Below are 21,890 nucleotides of genomic sequence, written 5' to 3' on the forward strand. Positions count from 1 at the left end.
GTTTAAAGTGTGCATGTAGTGACTTCACATTTGTGCCAGCCATTGAACATAAGAAATAGGAGCAGGAGTAGGCCACCAGGCCCCTAGAGCCTGCTCCACCATTTAATAAAATCATGGCTGATCTTACTAAATTATCTTGGGTAAGAGATGGTTAAACAGTAAATTGCTGTTTGCTTCCCTCCCGCCCCCTCAGGATTGACTATGTGGATTCTTTAGGCCGATCCAGAAGATGCATGAAGAAAGATTTGTCAGGACTAGTCGCAATGGATAAAGATCTAAAAGGATCAAGGTAACTATGAGTAATGTCCTTTTAGGAGCAGTGAGCTGTAGGAACGGAGGCCTCGTGGGATATCGAATTGGGTATGGGTGCTGCACCTCACAGGAACAGCCAGATGTTCAGGTTGGTTATCCATCAGTCTGGGTTGGCACTTGAACCCAGGTCCTGGAGGCGGGTCACTACAATGTCCTTTCACCTCTAGGGATTGTAAACCACCAGAACCCTGCGCTCCTCAAGCATTTCCATTTTGCCTTGATTTATTTGAGTATTTAACTACATGTGCATTCCAATATCCGAAATAAATTGTTGCATTGCAGAAAAATTGTCACATGTCTTTTCAAACTGTTTCAGTTTCACTGAAAACAAACCTCAATCAACAACACAAAACCTACCACGCCGAAGTTCACTCTACTGTGGATGTGGTCTTTTCTGCAGTGCAGAGTTAGTTTAGGGCGTTTGTGAAAAGTTTTGTTACGGATTATTTCTGGCTAGTTTGAAAGCTTCTCTGCATCTCGCACTCTAGACACCCGTCCTTCTCCCTGTCTTCCTTTGGGGCTGAAATGATGACTCATTGTATTGTTTCCTATTGTGACTTGCTCTGTCTCAGGAGCTTAAAGCTGCACAAGTCCTTGGTACAATTCGAGCTATTTCCCAATACACCGCAAACTTAAACCTGCATAGGCAAGTTCACACTCCTATATACTGGAGCTTCACCCTGTGTCGGGTATGTTGGATAATATGCACAAGAAGAGTGGGCACCCACTGTACCATCCTCAACTCTTTGATAGAAGGGAAAATACTGGACTATGTATTATACATTTTTTTTTAAAGCTCTATACAGAGAAACAAAATAGATCAACAGATTAAAATGACAATATATAGTTCCTAATCTTCACCAATACTTTAAAAACTTTTTTTAATACTAAAATAATAAAAGACTTTTACGTAAGCACATGCCTTTGTGCACAAGGGTTCTGCCTTGTTGCAGTACACCCTTTTGAAGTGGCTGAACTGAACTGCAGAAACTAGGCCTGTGACTCAGATATACCTGGTGAATAGCTTCATGCCTCAAGAACAAAAAAAAGGCATTATAGGCAAATGTCTTACTGTAAAGGTAAATGTGATGAATCAGCTATTCCATATACTTACCTGCTGTCTTTCTTAAGGATAAGTTAATCAGTGTTCATTATTTCTATAATAAGTACAATACTGCGCATGCTGGAAATCTGAAGTAAGAACAGAAGATGCTTGAAACACTCGGTCAGACAGCATCTGTAGAGAGAGAAACAGAGTTAACATTCCATCAGATTCTGGGGTGCATCGACTTGAAACGTTAACTCTGAATCTCTCTCCACGGATGCTGTCTGATCTGTGTTTTCCAGCATTTTCTGCATTTTAATTGATTATTTCTATCACCTTGTGTGGGTAGGGAATAGGAGAGCTGTATGAATTCTTTGTTTACCTGGCAAAGCCTATTAGATTTTTTTTTACATCTCATGCCCAGGGAAATGCTCACTTGCTCTTTGGTTTGTGATGTTCCCAGACAATACATGTATTCAGCCAGCAAGACCAAGTAAATCTCAAAATACAGCTTCATGGCTAACATTTTAAACAATTGGCCTTGTATAAAAATTCACAGTATAGAAAATCTCAGATCTTGTTCCGCCATACTCTGTGCCTCCCTCCGTTTTCACCTGTAATCATCAAACTCAAGTTTGGTACAAGTACAATGTCTCAAATGCGACTGTCCGAAAATCGGAATTATGTGAAAACCGGACATTTTTGAGAAAATCCCATTTGTTATTCAGTAAAATAAAATCCGGAGCTATTGTCCAAAAACCGACAGGCCGGACTAGTGATCGGCTTCGCCTCTGATCGGTCCGAGCCTTGCCCAATGACCCTTGATCTGGCCCAACCTGACCCATGCCACCATTAGTACTCTGTCTGTCTTGGTAGCATACATGAAAACCGGCGCAGTCTCGGTCCCGAGTTTGCCGGATTTGAGACGTTGTACCTGTATCGCCTTATCGCTATATCCGGATTTGCCTCGCCTTCATTTCTATCTTGATGCTTAATAATGAAACAAAAAAGAATCTCTGGTTCTCCCGCTTGTTAGGAATGAGTCATTGAAAGTACTGTGCTGTGACTGTAGGAGTTTCCATGGGGCCCCTGCGATATGTCTCTGGTTTAAACTGTTCACAGGCAAGAGGTGGAAAAAAAGACGTTGCTTTCCGAAGACATGAGAAGGGAGCTTCAGCGGCAGCAGTGGGAAAAAGAAGAGGAGGAGGCACTGAGTAGACCAATCGGACCACTGCACTACGAGGACATCCGGCAAAGCGGTATGAACTTTAGTGCATGCCGCACACTTTATTATGATGTGATTGGGATTACGGAGACGTGGCTCCAGGATGATCAGGGCTGGGAACTCAACATCCAGGGGTATTCAACATTCAGGAAGGATAGAATAAAAGGAAAAGAAGGTGGGGTAGCATTGCTGGTTAAGGAGGAGATTAAGGCAATAGTTAGGAAGGACATTAGCTTGGATGATGTGGAATCTATATGGGTAGAGCTGCAGAACACCAAAGGGCAAAAAACGTTAGTGGGAGTTGTGTACAGACCTCCAAACAGTAGTAGTGATGTTGGGGAGGGCATCAAACAGGAAATTAGGGGTGCATGCAATAAAGGTGCAGCAGTTATAATGGGTGACTTTAATATGCACATAGATTGGGCTAACCAAACTGGAAGCAATACGGTGGAGGAGGATTTTCTGGAGTGCATAAGGGATGGTTTTTTAGACCAATATGTCGAGGAACCAACTAGGGGGGAGGCCATCTTAGACTGGGTGTTATGTAATGAAAGAGGATTAATTAGCAGTCTCGTTGTGCGAGGCGCCTTGGGGAAGAGTGACCATAATATGGTGGAATTCTGCATTGGGATGGAGAATGAAACAGTTAATTCAAAGACCATAGTCCAGAACTTAAAGAAGGCTAACTTTGAAGGTATGAGGCGTGAATTGGCTGGGATGAATTGGCGAATGATACTTAAGGGGTTGACTGTGGATGGGCAATGGCAGACATTTAGAGACCGCATGGATGAACTACAACAATTGTACATTCCTGTCTGGCATAAAAATAAAAAAGGGAAGGTGGCTCAACCGTGGCTATCAAGGGAAATCAGGGATAGTATTAAAGCCAAGGAAGTGGCATACAAATTGGCCAGAAATAGCAGCGAACCTGGGGACTGGGAGAAATTCAGAACTCAGCAGAGGAGGACAAAGGGTTTGATTAGGGCAGGGAAAATGGAGTATGAGAAGAAGCTTGCAGGGAACATTAAGACGGATTGCAAAAGTTTCTATAGATATGTAAAGAGAAAAAGGTTAGTAAAGACAAACGTAGGTCCCCTGCAGTCAGAATCAGGGGAAGTCATAACGGGGAACAAAGAAATGGCGGACCAATTGAACAAGTACTTTGGTTCGGTATTCACAAAGGAGGACACGAACAACCTTCCGGTTATAAAAGGGGTCGGGGGGGTCTAGTAAGGAGAAGGAACTGAGGGAAATCCTTATTAGCCGGGAAATTGTGTTGGGGAAATTGATGGGATTGAAGGCCGATAAATCCCCAGGGCCTGATGGACTGCATCCCAGAGTACTTAAGGAGGTGGCCTTGGAAATAGTGGATGCGTTGACAGTCATTTTCCAACATTCCAGTGACTCTGGATCAGTTCCTATGGAGTGGAGGGTAGCCAATGTAACCCCACTTTTTAAAAAAGGAGGGAGAGAGAAAACAGGGAATTATAGACCGGTCAGCCTGACATCGGTAGTGGGTAAAATGATGGAATCAATTATTAAGGATGTCATAGCAGTGCATTTGGAAAGAGGTGACATGATAGGTCCAAGTCAGCATGGATTTGTGAAAGGGAAATCATGCTTGACAAATCTTCTGGAATTTTTTGAGGATGTTTCCAGTAGAGTGGATAAGGGAGAACCAGTTGATGTGGTATATTTGGACTTTCAGAAGGCGTTCGACAAGGTCCCACACAAGAGATTGATGTGCAAAGTTAGAGCACATGGGATTGGGGGTAGTGTACTGACATGGATTGAGAACTGGTTGTCAGACAGGAAGCAAAGAGTAGGAGTAAATGGGTACTTTTCAGAATGGCAGGCAGTGACTAGTGGAGTACCGCAAGGTTCTGTGCTGGGGCCCCAGCTGTTTACACTGTACATTAATGATTTAGATGAGGGGATTAAATGTAGTATCTCCAAATTTGCGGATGACACTAAGTTGGGTGGCAGTGTGAGCTGCGAGGAGGAGGCTGCAGAGCGACTTGGATAGGTTAGGTGAGTGGGCAAATGCATGGCAGATGAAGTATAATGTGGATAAATGTGAGGTTATCCACTTTGGTGGTAAAAACAGAGAGACAGACTATTATCTGAATGGTGACAGATTAGGAAAAGGGGAGGTGCAAAGAGACCTGGGTGTCATGGTACATCAGTCATTGAAGGTTGGCATGCAGGTGCAGCAGGCGGTTAAGAAAGTAAATGGCATGTTGGCCTTCATAGCAAGGGGATTTGAGTACAGGGGCAGGGAGGTGTTGCTACAGTTGTACAGGGCATTGGTGAGGCCACACCTGGAGTATTGTGTACAGTTTTGGTCTCCTAACCTGAGGAAGGACATTCTTGCTATTGAGGGAGTGCAGCGTAGGTTCACCAGACTGATTCCCGGGATGGCGGGACTGACCTATCAAGAAAGACTGGATCAACTGGGCTTGTATTCACTGGAGTTCAGAAGAATGAGAGGGGACCTCATAGAAACATTTAAAATTCTGACGGGGTTGGAGAAGTCCAGAACCAGAGGTCACAGTCTAAGGATAAGGGGTAAGCCATTTAGGACCGAGATGCGGAGGAACTTCTTCACCCAGAGAGTGGTGAACCTGTGGAATTCTCTACCACAGAAAGTTGTTGAGGCCAATTCACTAAATATATTCAAAAAGGAGTTAGATGAGGTCCTTACTACTAGGGGGATCAAGGGGTATGGCGAGAAAACAGGAATGGGGTACTGAAGTTGAATGTTCAGCCATGAACTCATTGAATGGCGGTGCAGGCTAGAAGGGCCGAATGGCCTACTCCTGCACCTATTTTCTATGTTTCTGAGGGAAAGTATAACTTAAAGTGTCCCCAGTCGAATTACCTGGGTTAAGTTGTCACTTGCCAGATCCTACTATTGTGTTTTCTTCTCCTACTTCCTCCTTTCCTCTGCTTTTGGCACTTACTCCTGATGGGATAGGATTCCAAGGGTACCAATTGCCTCCTGTACCTTATCCGAAATGACCATTCTTGGTGCGTGAACCTGCACAGTGGTTATTGGCAGGCTATTCCACTTGTGGCCTGTCCTCGCCCATTACCCACACATCCACGCCTTCCAGCACGCGTGACTGGGTGGTAATCCGCCTTGAAAAATCTGTCGCAGGCGGGAGCAGCAAAACCCTGCATTGTCTCCTGGTTGAAGAAGCAACAAATAGGCTGAGTTTGAAATTCAGTCCTAAATCCCACTTGGTTTCTCCTGTAAGTCAAATTCTAGCAACAACTCCTGCACAGATGGATACCAAAGTTCATGACTCTAGCAATGGCGGGGGAGCTGGAGTGAAAGGAGCGGTTTGCTCTGACAGCCTTGTACCGAGAACTGCACATTACTTTTCCCTTCTCAGACGTCTGCTAATTTCAACCATTGAACCCAGAGACTAAATTCCAACACTGTTCGACTATTTTGCTTGGTTCTTTTTCTAAAGCTGCTCACATCCCCTTCTCCTGCCAAGAAAAAGCAGCCACGCCCTGCTCTCAATTGTGAACCAGCTGGGAGCTGCACCACAGCCACCAGAATTTGTATTGGAGGGTGGGGAAGCAGAGGGACCTGTCCTCTCCTGAAGGCAGTCTTTGGAAACGGCTCTGCTAGTTAAAGCAGACATGATGCTAAAGTGTGTAGTGCACTGCTCACCGTCAGAGTTTGTGTTGCCTTGGCTACACTTAGGCAGCCAGCTACACCTGGCAATGGGTTGCTAGTACAATCGGTCAACTGAATAGTGAGGTGGCAAAGCCCAAAGTGTATGGGAAAAATAATCTTGGAAATAGATAGCCTATAGAAGCTGTTCTGATTGATTGACCTTGCTGTATTACAGAGGCTCGAGAGCTGGGTGTAGGTTATTTTGCCTTTTCTCGTGATGAAAGTGCCAGGAAGAAGCAGATTGAGACCCTCGACATGCTGAGAGACCAGGTATACTCCAGATGTGTGAATTGTCAGATTGCTTTTCCAACATCCAGTACTGGATGAGCAGACATTTTCTCCAATTTCCCCGCAACAAACTGCGTTCCCTAACCACTGATTCCATCCCCTTCCCTAGCATCAATCTGCGGGTTAAGCAGATTGTTCACAACCTAGGTGTCATATTTGACCCTGAAATGAGTTTCCAGCCACATATCCACGGCATAACTAAAACTGCCTTTTTCCACCTCCGTAACATTGCCCACCTCCGGCCCTGCCTCAGCTCTTCTGCTGCTGAAACCCTCATCCATGCCTTTGTTACCTCTAGACTTGACTACTCCAACTCACTCCTGGCCGGCCTCCCACATTCTACACTATGTAAACTTGAGGTCATCCAATACTCAGCAGCCCGTCCCTTGCACCAAGTCCCGCTCATCCATCACCCCTTTGCTTTCTGACCTACATTGGCTCCCGGTTAAACAACGCCTCGATTTCAAAATTCTCATCCTTGTTTACAAATCCCTCCATGGCCTCGCCCCTCCCTATCTATGTAATCTTTTTCAGCCTCGTAACCCCACAAGATGTCTGTGCTCCTCAAATTCTGCCCTCTTGAACATCCCTCACTATAAACTGCTCAACCATCGGTGGCCGTGCCTTCAGCTGTTTTTGCCTCAAGCTCTGGAACTCCCTCCCTAAACCCCTCTGCCTCTCTACCTCTCTACCTCTCTTTCCTCCTTTAAGACGCTCCTTAAAACCTACCTCTTTAAACAAGCTTTTGGTCATCTGCCTTAATTTCTTCTTTTGTGGCTCAGTGTCAAATTTATCTGTTTTGCCTTGTAACACTGTTGTGAAGTGCCTTGGGACGTTTTACTATGTTAAAGGCGCTATATAAATAAAAGTTATTTTTATTCTGTATTGCTTCCATTTGAGTTAACTGGTTACAAAGGAGACAGTGGGCTCTCCCAATTGCTCAGTTGGTTAAGGCAGCGAGCACTGGGCTCATCGGGGACAGTCTGCATGGACCTGTAAAAGAGCAGGTTGTGTGATCAGAGGCTTGTTGCAAAAAATAAAGCATATAATCTGAATGAGTATGTAACCACAGATAGAGGAATGGTTTGGGGCGGGAAGGATGGGGTGCAGGAAGCAGAGAATGGGGCTCAGTAGGTGTTTGCTGGACTGGCGGGATGTGAACAGCAGAATGCCCCATGGATCTATGCTACAGTGCCTTGTTTTCCATTGACATCAGGGATGCGTTTGCAGATGATGCCAATTTCGGCATACAGCAAACTGAGGGAGGCCATACACTGCATTGCTGAGTGGGAAAATAGGTGACCAATGCAGTTTAGTGTAGTAAAATGTGAAATAGTACATTTTGGGAAAAAGAATAGAGAAAGGAAGTAGACCTGAAATAGTAAGATTCTTGATAGAGTGGAAGAACAGAGAGATCTAGGAGTGTAAATACCTAGATCTTAAAAGATAGAAGTGCAGATAGAAATGGCCATAAATAGGAATCTGTGGTTTTTCATAGGCCATTAAATACAAAAACAAGGAGGTGATAAATTTATACAAGGCATTGGTTAGGCTACATTTGGGGCACTTTTGGATACCCCATTATAGAAAGGATGGTAAAGCAATGGAAAGGGTAGAGTGAAAATGTATCATCATGGTACCAGGATCCAGTTCCCAGTCTATGCTGAGCTAACTGATACTACCTAGCACAGTAGTTACTAGTCTTCGTGACCTTGGGCCAGGGAGCGGGCATCCTTGCCCAGGTTTCCCACTCTTGACTGCTTATGGGGGGAAAAATTGCAGTCGGAGGCTTCCTTCGTACGAACGCATCCGACCCGAAAAAAATCTACGAAACTACCTGTTGGTACCGGGTAAATGTAGGATTCCGATCTGTCTTCCATATACAGACATCTGTGTTGCAATCATGTGGACCTGGACCACCAATCACTAACTAGTATTCTCATTGATAATGGGAGCTCCGTTTTTACAAGTTCCCATTACTATCAATGACAATAACCTCCTAAAACACCGAAACTCAGCACAAAAAATAAAAAAAAACACAGCTCACATATTTAAAATTAATTGAATTTAAATGTTTTAGAAATAAATATATCTTTTGGAATTTTTTTTTTAATAGGCTTAAAAACTTGCCTTAATGGATAGGGATGTTAACATAAAAATTAATGATTAGATTTAATTTTTCTATGTTTTCTATGGTAAAAGTAAGCTATCCGCCTGCTTATATGGCTAAAGGGATCAAGGGGTATGGTGAGGAAGCAGGAAAGGAGTACTGAGGTGACTGATCAGCCATGATCATATTGAATGGTGGTGCAGGCTCGAAGGGCCGATTGGCCTACTCCTGCACCTATTTTCTATGTTTCTATGTAAAAGTTTGAAGGACATTCGCTGGACAAGAGTTGGGCAAATAGCGCGGATGTCCTTCTCCCGGGGATGCGTAGGATCTGTCTAGAGAAATTTTGACAGATCGGAAAAGCACGTTTTCGGCGCATGCGCATCGCACCCCGAAAACCGGCTTTTGCGAGGCCCCGCTGGGCCCTTGTGCACTCCATACGGATCCGGCAAGGCCAGAATTTTCAGTCACATGCGGTGGAAAGTTAGCATGTGTGGATGTTGAGTGAGAGTCAGACTGAACATGAAGATGGCTATTTGGTAAAGACTTTGTGGAAGTGCATCATGCTGGGAGTACGGTAGTGTAGTGGCTATTACTGGACTAGTAATCCAGAGAGTTCAAGTCCCACTGTGGCACTTTGAGAATTTGAACCCTAAATTTAAATCTGGAATGAAAATGCTGGTGTCAGTAAAAGTGACCATGAAACTGTCTGTCATAAAAACACAACTGGTTCACTGATGTTTTTTAGGGAAGGAAACCTGCCGTCCTTACCTGGTCCAGCCTACATGTGACTCCAGTCCCACACCAACGCAGTTGATTTTTAAACTATGCTCTGAAGTAGCCTGGCAAGCCACTTTACAAGGGATAGGCAATAAATGCCAGTGATGCCACATCCCGAAAATAATTTTTTTTAAATGATGAGTTGCTATCTGTGGGAGATGAGCAGAGAAAGTTGGGGAAAATACCTTTATAAAAGATGCCGAGTTCTGACCCGACCCTCTCCAGATGCTCAGACTTAAGACAGCCTCAACTAGGCACCTCTTTGGTGTAATACCAGCAGTGGAGACTTTCTTTCCTAATGTTGGAGCTCAACCATGAATTTTGGAAAACCATATGGTAAAACGTGCAATTGAATAATAATAATGGACGCTGGCCGTACGAAGGAATAGAGGGCAGCACACCAGCTGAAGGGTTCACACTGCCTTTAACTTTCTTGTCCTCAATTCCTAGTATAGCACTGATATTACTTAAATAAAAATATTGTAGCTGGTGAGAAGTATTCTTGCTTTGGTCTTTTGAGTCCCTGTGAAGACCCACTATTTCAGGTCCTACCTCTCATCGCTTCAGGTCAGCTCTGAGGAGCGATGGTTGTTGCTCCATACAGAATCCCTTGTGCTGGTGTTTGGGAGCAGCTTTGATACCAGTGGGGAGGGAACAGGCTCCCGAGCCAGGAGATGTCGGTATCGCCTGCGTGCACAACTGTTCTGACCTGGCTTCTCTTGTTGCTGTTCCTACACTCCAGTGAGAGTCGCAGAGGCTAAGGTTTGCTTTCTGTTGCAGACGATGGATCAAAGAACCAAACGAGAGAAACTGAAGGAGAAGCGCAAAGCCATGTTGGATGCCAGATTGGCGAAGGTTCGCCAGAGGAAGATGAAGAAACTGAAAGGTGATGGATTTGAAGACCCAGCGGAGCTGCCAGAACAGAAAAACGAAGGTGCGAGCAAATCTTATCCTTGGGTGAGGTTCAGGAAATGGGGCATGTGGAAGAAGCCAAGATTTACACCTTTCCATCTTTGTCATTTCTGTGGTGCCATATTATACAAAATGATGTGGCCCTATACATGGAGGGTTTGCTACAGCAATCCCCTGCGAGAGTGGAAGAAGGTATGTTCCCCTCCACAGTTGGCCAAAGAGGAACGGAAGGATGGAGGCTTGTGTTCCCCTTTGGGATTTTGAGCGTGAGCTACATTTGATTGGCTATTTCAATGGCTGCATTGGCAGAGACTTGTGTGACCAGTTAGATGATGAATGGTGCATGAGCACCATCATTTCATTCCAATTTCAATTAAACAATTTTTTAATAAAAAGAAGCAGCTTAGAAACTGGAAAGAAGTTTCCAGAAGCCTTGTTACATTCATCAAGTTTCCCCACCCCCCCACTACATGTACTATCCCAACCATGGGGAATGGACTGGGATCCTGCAGGCGTTGTCAGTGCCTCTGAGAAGCCATACAAGCCTGACTTGGGGTGACTGGCTTTTTGACTTTTCCGTCTCCCTCGCCTTTTGGAAAAAACAGCTTCCTTTGACAGTTAAGAATGGTGTTTGTGGAGAAGGGAGCAGTTCCATATTCCAAAACTCTGTGAGGCAGGGTTTCAAAGCTGCATTATGTTGTTCAGGCCCAAAGGATAGATATTTTAAAGTATTTTGTGTGCTTTAAAATATTCTTAAGGTGGTGTGTGAGGTCTGCTGCATGGGTATGATGCACAGCACGAAGAATAAAGTTCACCACACGCAAAGTTCCATCCTTTACGATAAAGGTCACGATTTCGTTACAGTAAATCCCTGTGTTTCAATGATGTAAACTTCAAAATGGAATGTTTCTAATGGGTATTAAGCTGATTATGTGGGCGAGTGACTGTGAAGCCTCAATCCCCCCCAAGAATGCTGTACTTTTAAGGTTGTGTGCAATAACTGTTAAGCAATGGGTTTGGGAAGCTTCTGCCACCAGCCATCCTCGCCCACCTCCTGCTCCCCCCCACCCTGCCTTTGTCCACTTGCTAACAGCCAGTGCAGACTGGTAGTAGTAAAGGACTGGATAGTGCTCAGCCTGGAATACCAATCTAGTTGGACAGGAGGAACCAGAGATTTGGAATTTTTCTCCAATCCAAAGGCCTTTGCCAAAGAATTGATCTGGACTGCAATCATAAGTTAGGTTTATTCTTCATGTTTTACTTGTGTGATCTTATTTTACGTGCAGCTGAAGAGACTGAGGAATTGGTACCCATGCCATCGCCTTCAGAACCAGGTATAATGCAGACCGAAGCTACCTGCCTGAGGAGTAAGAAGGTAGAGGTCGTAATACAGGAGCGGAAGGACACGCAACCTGGTGTGCTGCACATCCGGGAATGGGACAGAGGAAAAGGTAACTGAGGGAATTGTGTCCTTGGCTGTTACAAGGTCAATCTGTGAGCCCAATTGGTACATGGATATGTTGTGCTCATTCTGATCAATTGCAGCTAAAACAATGGATGATCAGGAAAGTCTCCGGTTTAAAGCCTGGTCTGTGCTAAATTCACTGATCCAAGCTGGGGTAGTAGTGGGTACACAATTACCCTTAGCATCCTTGGGAAAGGAAGAGGCTAAATAAACTCAGCCAGATTCCTACTCCTGATTTGGTATCTGATGACTTCCATCCCAGTTGGACGTCTGCCTCTGTGGATCTCTGGAGAGCACCGTGTCAGACTTGATTTCTGAGGGACTCTCATCTTTGAATTGTTTACCAGCACCCACTATTCAGGCTCACACGTGAAGCGTGGCCACTGGAGAGCTGCATTGCTTAACGTAAATAATGGAGAACAAAAAACTCAGGTTCATGTGGATTTGTGGTTTGCTTCCAAAGTAAACCAAGAATCAGGTTCTACTCTAGCCTGGAAATCTATTGTATTGATCATGTCTTCAGCTGCCTGAGCCCTAAGCTCGAACTCCCTCCCTAAACCTCTCTGCCTCTCTACCCCGCTTTCCTCCTTTAAGACACTTCTTAAAACCTACCTTTTTGACCAAGCTTTGGTCATCTGTAATTTTTTCTTGCGTAGCTCCAAGTCAAATTCATTTTTTTTTGTCTTGTAACTCTCCTGTGAAGCACCTTGGGACGTTTTACTATGTTAAAGGTGCTGTATAAATATACGTTGTTGACTCCCAGAAAAAGTAGTTGCTTCAGCCTCCACTCTCACATTCAAAAGGGAAGTTAGATCAGAATCTGCTGATTTAAGATTGGAAAGATATTAACAGCAGGCTTGGTTTTCTTGGGAGAGAGATAGGGGAAGGAGTTGCTTTTCGTTGCAGTATGGGACTTTGAGAGTGATGGGGAAGAAAGAATCCCCGATAGATATATTGATTTTCTGCTCAGGACTTTGTTCGTATAAACTGGGTGGGTAGACATGTGACATGGTTCAGAACATGATGGATCATGACAAACATTGGCCCTGAAATTCCGGCCTCCCTAGGTCCGTATGGAGTTCCTACGGACCCGGGAAGGTATTAGAAATGCCGGTTTCCGGCGTGCAATGCGCATGCGCTGGAAAGCCAGACTGGGAGCGAGGACAATTTTAAGTGGAAATTTCTGATATTTACGTTCACAAATGTCCTCAAAAATCTTGCGCCTGAAAAAGCAGGCGCATAGCCTACTTTTGCAGGTGCAAGTGTTTTTAAAAAAACACAAAAACATGTAAAAAAATAAAGTTATTAAAACATATTATTAAAAACCTGCCCCACAATGGTAAGTTTATTTTTTTTAAACTTTTTTAAAAATTGAGAAATTATCTTTTTTAAGACATTCATAACTTTAATTTAAATGAATGTAGTGTAATTATTTTCTATTTTTTATTAGTGTTTTGGGTGTTTGGGGCTCGATTACAATCATAGTAATAGGAGTTTAGGACCCTGCGGAACTCCTATTACTATCATACCTTACCTGATTGGCTGCCCAGAGCCATATGAGTCCAGCTCGAGGCCTGCGCACGCGTCGACGTGCACGCGCTGCGACTGGCAGTCGAAGGAGGCCTCCGCATCGGAAGGTCCAACTTGGGCATCCCTAAAATGCCCACGGGAAGGCCAAACCAGAATTTCAGGGCCATTGAGATCTAGCATTTCTTCCGCCCTCGACCCTGCCCCCTCCCCGAGACATTTATTTTCTGATATCCATTGTTGCAGTCGTGAGTAAAGTGTGAGCTTCCCATTTACTTTGAGGAAGCAGGTGCCCAGGTGCTGCACAGTTTTGGTGAAGAGTTGAACTGATTGTGTGTTTTATTTTTAATCATTGCAGAGCAACTGTTTGGACACTGGTCAGGGAACCGCCCAGATCCTAGGGATGAGAGGCTGTCTGAGTTTGCACCTCCTTCAGAGTATTACAGTGACCCCAAGAGGTCAAATAGTTCTGGATTCTGGAAGAAGGGTCAGCCCGGTCGTTCCTTCCAGCAGACTGGACAGAATGGGGGACAGCGGCATCCGAACGTGGGAAAGTCACAAGCCAATTCGGGACATGATCCGTCAGCAAGTAGCAACTCCCTGGACGATCTGCTGTCTTACTACAAACATTCGACATGAGCAGGAGTGAGGCGTGGGGTGAGACATGTTAGAGACTGGTTTCTACCCTTCTGTTGGCTGTCACGGGTTGCAGATCAGATTAAAACCTTTTCCACGCTGCATTCTGATTGATTTTGTTGAGATTGTCCTGGTCCTCGTTTCATTTTCTTTTACTTTCAACTATGTCTTATCTCATGGAAGAGTAAAGCACAGGAGGCCATTCGGCCCATCAAGTCTGCACTGGCTCTTTCGAAGTGCAATCCAGTTAGTCCCACTCCTTGGCTCAGTCCCCATATCCTTGCAATTTTTTCTTAAAGTATTTATCCAATTCCCTTTTAAAAGCTACTAGTGAATCTGTTTCCATTACCCTATCAAGCAGTGCATTCCAAATCCTAACCACTCGTTGTGTAAAAAAAGTTTTTCCTCATGTCACCTCTGGTTCTTTTGCCAATGACCTTAAATCTGTGCCCTCTGGTTATCAAATTATGAGGCAACAATAACGGATTTATTTGTGAGTGTTAAGGAGGTAGGACCCTGCCACAAACGCTAACGGTAATGGTGACCTTCACTGCTGCTGTTGATGCATGTCAAATGGTTGCCTGTCCCTCTAAGTCTACCTGCCCAAGATCTCGGCTGACACCTCAGTGTAGTACTGAGGGAGTGCTGCACCGTCAAAGGTGCCGTCATTCGGATGAGATGTTAAACCGAGGCACCATCTGCCCTTTCAGGTGGACGTAAAAGTTCCCAAAGCATTATTTTCCCCAGTGTCCTGGCCAATGTGTGTGTATCCCTCAACCAACAGCACTAAAACAGATTATCTGGACATCATTTCATTGCTGTTTGTGGGGCCCTGCTGTGTACAAATTGACTGCATTATAACAGTGACAACACCTCAAAAGCACTTCTCTGGCTGCAAAGAGCCCTGGACATCCCGAGATCATGATCGGCGCTATATAAGTACAAGTCTTTTTTCTCTGACGAGACCAAGTACCCTCCTCCACCATAAAAAGGTAAGTCAAACCTATGGCCTAGGTGAGTCACGCACATCCTAAAACCTCGGTGGCCCATTCTCTCCTCCACTTCTAACTACTTCACTGTAATCCAGCTGCTAATTGCTGTGAGAATTCAGAAACTCACTTGTACGAGTCATTCTTTTTAATTGCTGTGGCAATACTTCAAATTCTTCCCCTTAATTAAACTCATTGATGTCATGTTCTGACCTGGAACAAAATACTGACTTTTTAAACTTGCTGCAGAGTTTTGTACAAGTTCATCACTAATGTCATCAACAGGCCCTGAACAAGCAATAAAATTAACTTTTTCCAATATCCCGGTGACAAAATGTAGAGGTCGAAATTGTCCCCTTCCTTAAGCTTGTCATGGAGCGGATATGCCTTACCGACCAGGAGCAGACAGATGGGCATGGTTCCGTGCCAGCCATGCTGCTGCCTGATGGGCATGGGCCAACCGACGACGAACCCCTTTCCAACCTTTGTGGGAAATTGCCCCACCGGAGCGGAGCAGCCGCCAGTCAGTGCCACTGACAGCAGGAAGCTGGGTATGTCTGGGTGGTGCATCCGCCCTTAAAGGGGAAGGTGCACTGCTGACGCTTCCATTGTATTTTAATTGTCGGCTGACTCCAAGGTCGGCCCGACAATGGTGGCCACAGGTTGGCAGCCCGGTACCCCCTCTTGGGGCCGAAACCCTCCCTAGAGGGCGGGTGGACCTAATTAACCCTCATGCATAGCTCGCAGCGGTCCCCTTTGACGTTGTGACACGTCAGCGCAGACGTCACCAGCGACGTGCTGATGACATAAGAACATAAGAAATAGGAGCAGGAGTCGGCCATTTGGCCCCTCGAGCCTGCTCCGCCATTCAATAAGATCATGGCTGATCTGATCATAGACACAGCTCTACTTCCCTGCACGCTCCCCATAACCCTTAACTCCTTTAACGTTCAAAAATCTGCCTATCTCCACCTTGAATATATTTAAATGACCCAGCCTCCACAGCTCTCTGGGGCAGAGAATTCCACAAATTTGCAACCTACTGAGAACAGAAATTCCTCCTCATCTCCGTTCTAAATGGGCGACCCCTTATTTGTGGACTATACCCTCTAGTTCTAGATTCACCACGAGTGGAAAAATCCTCTCTGCATCTACCTTGTCGAGCCCTCTCAGTATCTTGTATGTTTCAATAAGATCACCTCTCATTCTTCTAAACTACCTCTCATTCTTCTAAACTCCAATGAGTATAGGCCCAACCTGCTCAACCTTTCTTCTTAAGTCATAACTGCCTCCAATGCAAGTATATCCCTCCTTAAATAAAGAGACCAAAACTGTATGCAGTATTCCAGGGTGTGGTGTCACCAAATACCCTGTACAGTTGTAGCAGGACTTCCCTACTTTTATACATCATCCCCCTTGAAATATAGGCTAACATTCCATTTCCCTTGCTGATTATTGCTGTACTTGCATACTAACTTTTTGTGTTTCATGCACAAGGACCCCAAGGTCTCCCTGTACTACAGCATTTTGTAATCTCTCCATTTAAATCATTATTTGCTTTTTTATTTTTCTTGCCAAAGTTCATAACCTCATACTTCCCCACATTATACTCCATCTGCCAAATGTTTGCCCACTCACTTAGCCTGTCTACATCCCTTTGCAGATTCTTTGTGTCCTCCTCACAACTTGCTTTCCCACCCATCTTTGTATCATCAGCAAACTTAGCTACATTACACTCTGTCCCTTCATCCAAGTCATTAATATGGATTGTAAATAGTCGATCCCTGTGGCAGCCCACTAGTTACAGTTTGCCAATTGGAAAATGACCCATTTATCCCTACTCTCTCTTTTCTGTTAGTTAGCTAATCCTCTATCCATGCTAATATATTACCCCCAGCCCCCCGCCAACCCCGTGAGCTCTTGTGCAGCAACCTTTTATGTGGCACCTTATCGAATGCCTTCTGGAAATCCAAATACACTACATCCACTGATTTCCCCCTTATCCACTCTGCTTGTTACGTCCTCAAAGAACTCCAGCAAATTTGTCAAACATGATTTCCCTTTCATAAAACATGCTTGACTGTATAATGATTTTCCAAATGTCCTGCTATTGCTTCTTTAATAATGGATTCCAGCAATTTCCCAACAACAGATGTTAGGCAAACTGTCTTTTCCGTCTTTCTGTCTGTCTCCTTTTTTAAATAGGGGCGTTACATTTGCGGTTTTCCAATCCGCTGGGACCCCTCCAGACTCCAGGGCATTTTGGTAGATTGCAACCAATGCATCCACTATCCCTGCAGGCACTTCTTTTAAGACCTTAGGATGCAGGCCCTCGGATCCATGGGACTTGTCCATCTTTGGTCCCGTAATTGGACGGAATACTTTTTCTTTAGTGATAGTAATTATTTTAAGTTCTTCCTTGATTATCTATTATTGGGATGTTTTAGTGTTTTCTACCATGAAGACCAATACAAAATATTTGTTCAAAGTCTCTGCTATTTGCCTGTTCTCCATTATTCCCCAGTCTCATCAACTAAGGGGCCAATGTTTACTTTAGCTGCCCTCTTCCTTTTTATATACCTGTAGCTCTTACTATCTGTTTTTATATTTCTTGCTAGTTACTCTCATAAACCGCCCCGACCTGTGTGAGAACACCACCACAGGTTGGGGCTATAAATAGAGCTGGAGCGCCGGGCCCTGGAACATCGTGGCTGAGGGTACGGGGCCCAGAAGAGCCGAGGGCCCAGGGACAGCACGGCCCTGCATAGTTGACGTGGATCCTCGACCACGGTTTGGAGGGCCATGACCACAAATTTAGCGGTGCCTCTCTGGGTGCATTGCTCAGCTGAGAGCAAGTGTTGCACTTGCACACGCATGATTCTAAATCTGAGTCGATGCCGGGCCACCACACATGGGATCTGGCTATGGCTTTCATCATTACAATGCCTGGGTGGTTCACATATATAGTTCACATATATGAACGTATCTCTGCCTTTCTTGGGCAAGACCACGCGATTGCCCCACAAAAGACAGTCAACCTATAAGGACATTTCATCTTTGCACCAGTGAAACGGCTTAATTGCCTCCTGCATCTTCGCTGGGACACTGGACCAGCTCCCATGGAGGACACAGTTTTTTTTTTTACCAAGGACAGTAACGGATCATGGCTGGTCCAGGTCCGAACCTGGCAGGCCGTAATGGGAGACTTTTCGTTCTCGACTGCCTCCATGATCATGAGCAAGTCCGCTGGCTGTACCATTTCCACCCCCGGTGGTGGGCAATGGCAGCTGACTGAGAGCATCTGCGCAGTTCTCTGTGCCCGGTCTGAGCAGATTACATAGTTGTATGCTGACAGCATAAGCGCCCATCTTTGGATGCGGGCAGAGGCATTGGTGTTAATCCCTTTGCTCTCAGAGAACAGCGATATGAGCGGCTTGTGATCAGTTTCAAGCTCAAACTTGAGGCCAAATAAGTACTGGTGCATTTTTTTTTACACCGTAAACGCACACCAGAGCCTCTTTTTCAATCATGCTGTAGGCCCTTTCGGCCTTGGACAAACTCCTGGATGCATAAGCGACCGGTTGCAAAATCTCCAATTCGTTAGCCTGTTATAACACACACCCGACTCCGTATGACGACGCATCGCAAGCTAGCACTAATCTTTTACAAGGGTTATACAGGACAAGCAGTTTGTTTGGACACAACAGATTTCTGGCTTTCTTAAAGGCAGCCTCTTGTGAATTTCCCCATACCCAGCCGTCTCCCTTGCGCAATAGCGCATGTAGGGGTTCTAGCAGGGTGCTTAACCCAGGTAGGAAATTACCGAAATAGTTAAGGAGTCCCAGGAATGACCGCAGCTCCGTCACGTTCTGTGGTCTCGGCGCATTCTTGATGGCCTCCGTCTTGGCGTCGGTGGGTCTGAATCCGTCTGCCGTGATTCTTTTTCCCAAGAACTCAACCTCCTGTGCCAGGAAAACACACTTTGAGTGTTTCAACCTGAGCCCCACGTGATCCAACCGACTAAGAACCTCTTTCAGATTCTTCAAGTGCTCAATGGTGTCCCAACCTGTAACCAGTATGTCGTCCTGGAAAACCATGGTGCGAGGAACCGACTTTATCAGGCTCTCCATGTTCTGTTGGAAGATTGCCGCGGCCGACCGAATCCCGAATGGGCACCAGTTATAGATGAACAGACCTTTGTGCGTGTTGATGCAGGTGAGGCCTTTCGAATACTCTTCCAGCTCCTGCGTCATGTAGGCCGAGGTCAGGTCCAGCTTGGTGAATGTCTTCCCTCAAGCCAGGGTCGCAAATAGGTCGTCTGCCTTGGGTAGCGGGTACTGGTCCTGTAGCGAAAAACGGTTAATCGTTACTTTATAGTCCCCACAAATTCTAACCGTGCCGTCCTCCTTAAGGACTGGGACAATCGGACTAGCCCACTCGTTGAATTCCACCGGTGTGATGATGCCTTCTCACTGCAGCCTGTCCAGCTCAATTTCCACTTTCTCACGCATCATGTACGGTACCGCCTGTGCCTTGTGGTGGATGGGTCGCGTACCAGGAACAAAATGGATCTGCACTTTCGCCCCCGAGAAGCTTCCAATGCCTGGCTCGAAAAACGATGGGCACTTGCTCAGAACCTGGGCACATGAGGCGTCGTCGACGGACAAAAGCGCTCGGATGTCGTCCCAGTTCCAGCGGACTTTTCCCAGCCAGCTTCTGCCAAACAATGTGGGGCCATCCCCTGGCACAATCCACAGCGGGAGTTCGTGTACTGCTCCATCATAGGAGGCTTTGACTTCTGCACTGCCAATGACAGGGATTAGTTCCTTGGTGTAAGTCCTTAGTTTGATGTGAATGGGGCTGAGCTTGGGCCTGTGTGCCTTTTTGTCCCACAGCCTGTTGAAGGCCTTTTTACTCATTATGGACTGACTTGCACCCGTGTCCAGTTCCATAGATACTGGAATTCCGTTCAGTTCAACTTTCAACATTATTGGTGGACATTTCGTAGTGAATGTTTGTACCCCGTACACTTCTGCCTCCTTGGTACGAGTCTTCAATTCAGCCTGATCCACAGTGGATCGATCTTCCTCTGCAACGTGATGGTTTTCAGGGTTTGCAGCTCGCCTGCACATTCGCTGGAGGTGTCCCATTGTTCTGCAACGGTTGCACGCATTGTGCTTGAAGCGGCATTAATGGGGCCGATGATCACCTCCACAGCGTCAACAAGGTGTTAACTGCCTCGCATTAACGATTGATGGCGGACTCTGGGTCATCTGAGGTCGGGCAGCAGCAGCCAGCATGTACATTCTGCCATGTATATTTCTGCTCGAAACCGACGTTACTTCATGCACAGTACTGGCCGAAACTTCTTTACTCTGCAAAATCTGTTTGGTGTTGTCGCTGGTGGACATAAATGCTTGGGCTATTGTTATGGCTTTACTTAGATTCAGAGTTTCTACAGTTTGCGAAGGATTGTCTCATGGCCAATGCCCCGTACAAAAAAGTCTCTAAGCATTTGTTCCAGGAATCCTCAAATTCACAGTGTCCTGCGAGGCACCTTAGTTCGGCGACGTAGCTCGCCACTTCCTGGCCCTTCGATCATTGACACGTATAGAACCGATATCTCGTCATCAAAACGCTTTCCTTAGGATTTAGGTGCTCCTGGTCCAGCGTACACAATTCTTCATAGGATTTCTCTGTTAGTTTTGCCGGAGCTAGGTGATTCTTCACCAGGCCATAGGTTGTTGCCCCACAGAGTAGGAGGATCGCCCTTTGTTTGGCAGCGTTCTCGTCCCCTTCCAGCTCGTTGGCCATGAAGTATTGGTCGAGTCTTTCCACGAAGGCCTCCTAATTGTCCCCTTCTGGGAACTTCTCCAGGATACCAACTGTTCTTTACATTTTTGCACGGTTGTTCGTTATCTCGTTGCCAATTGGTACACTCATAATAAAGGATGAAACTGAGTACTGTGTACAATGAGCAAGTGTGAGCTTAGCTCCTTTAATAAGACTCCAGAGTGCAGGTACCTTGTGGGTGGCCTGCTTATATACCATGCTCCCAAGGGATGCTGGGATCCCTTGGGACTCCAACAGGTAGGCCCTCTGGTGGTAGTGTAATACAGGTTACAAGGGGTTAAATACATAACAGTAAGTACATCATGGAATCTAATACGGCCAGAGTGATCTCCTGGACTAGTTTAGATCGCCTGAATGAGTTGGAGAGGAATTTTCCAAGATTTTGTTTCCCCAATTGGCCTGGGTTTTTATCTGGTTTTTACCTCTCCCAGGCGATCACATGGCTCCGGTTGGGATGGAGTGTAGAATGTTTCGATGCAAAGGGTGTCGCAGTTGTGTGGGACGGACTGGTTGGGCCGGGTGCTCTTTACCTTTCCGCCATTATTCATTGTTCATAGGTTTATATGTAACCTTCAGGGCTGCTGACCGAGGGCCGTGTGGCTCTTTGTCGGCTGACGCAGACACAATAGGCTGAAATGGCCTCCTTCTGCGCTGTAGATTTCTAGGTTTCTATGTTTCTCAAATATATTAAATGTCCCAGCCTCCACAGCTCTCTGGGATAAAGAATTCCACAGATTTACAGCCCTCTGAGAGAATAAATTCCTCCTCATCTCAGTTCTAAATGGGTGACCCCTTATTCTGAAACTATGTCCCCATGTTCTAGATTCCCCACGAGGCGAATCATCTTCTCTGCATCTACCTTGTCAAGCCCCCTCAGTATTTTATGTGTTTCAATAAGATCACCTCTCATTCTTCTAACTTCCAATGAATACAGGCCCAACTTGCTCAACCTTTCTTCATTAGTCAACCCCTTCATCTCAGGAATCAACCTTGTGAACCCACTAGCTACCGTTTGTCAACCGGAAAATGACTCATTTTTCTCAACTCTCTATTCTCT

At 45.6% G+C, this 21,890-nt stretch overlaps 1 protein-coding gene across 1 annotated transcript in view; it reads left to right on the forward strand.

Annotated features, from left to right (window-relative positions):
* ccdc174 (coiled-coil domain containing 174) overlaps positions 1 to 14,095 on the forward strand; it is a 29,265-nt gene extending 15,170 nt beyond the window's left edge. Inside the window, exons 6-11 of the mRNA XM_070895760.1 lie at positions 194 to 289; positions 2,480 to 2,616; positions 6,449 to 6,543; positions 10,232 to 10,385; positions 11,650 to 11,814; positions 13,714 to 14,095. Coding sequence (XP_070751861.1) covers positions 194 to 289; positions 2,480 to 2,616; positions 6,449 to 6,543; positions 10,232 to 10,385; positions 11,650 to 11,814; positions 13,714 to 13,994 — 928 coding nt within the window. The 3' untranslated portion in view covers positions 13,995 to 14,095. The remainder of the gene's footprint in view (positions 1 to 193; positions 290 to 2,479; positions 2,617 to 6,448; positions 6,544 to 10,231; positions 10,386 to 11,649; positions 11,815 to 13,713) is intronic.
* Positions 14,096 to 21,890: the final 7,795 nt, after the last annotated feature.

The sequence above is a fragment of the Pristiophorus japonicus genome, chromosome 12 (assembly GCF_044704955.1).
Source record: "Pristiophorus japonicus isolate sPriJap1 chromosome 12, sPriJap1.hap1, whole genome shotgun sequence".
NCBI classification, from domain to species: domain Eukaryota; kingdom Metazoa; phylum Chordata; class Chondrichthyes; family Pristiophoridae; genus Pristiophorus; species Pristiophorus japonicus.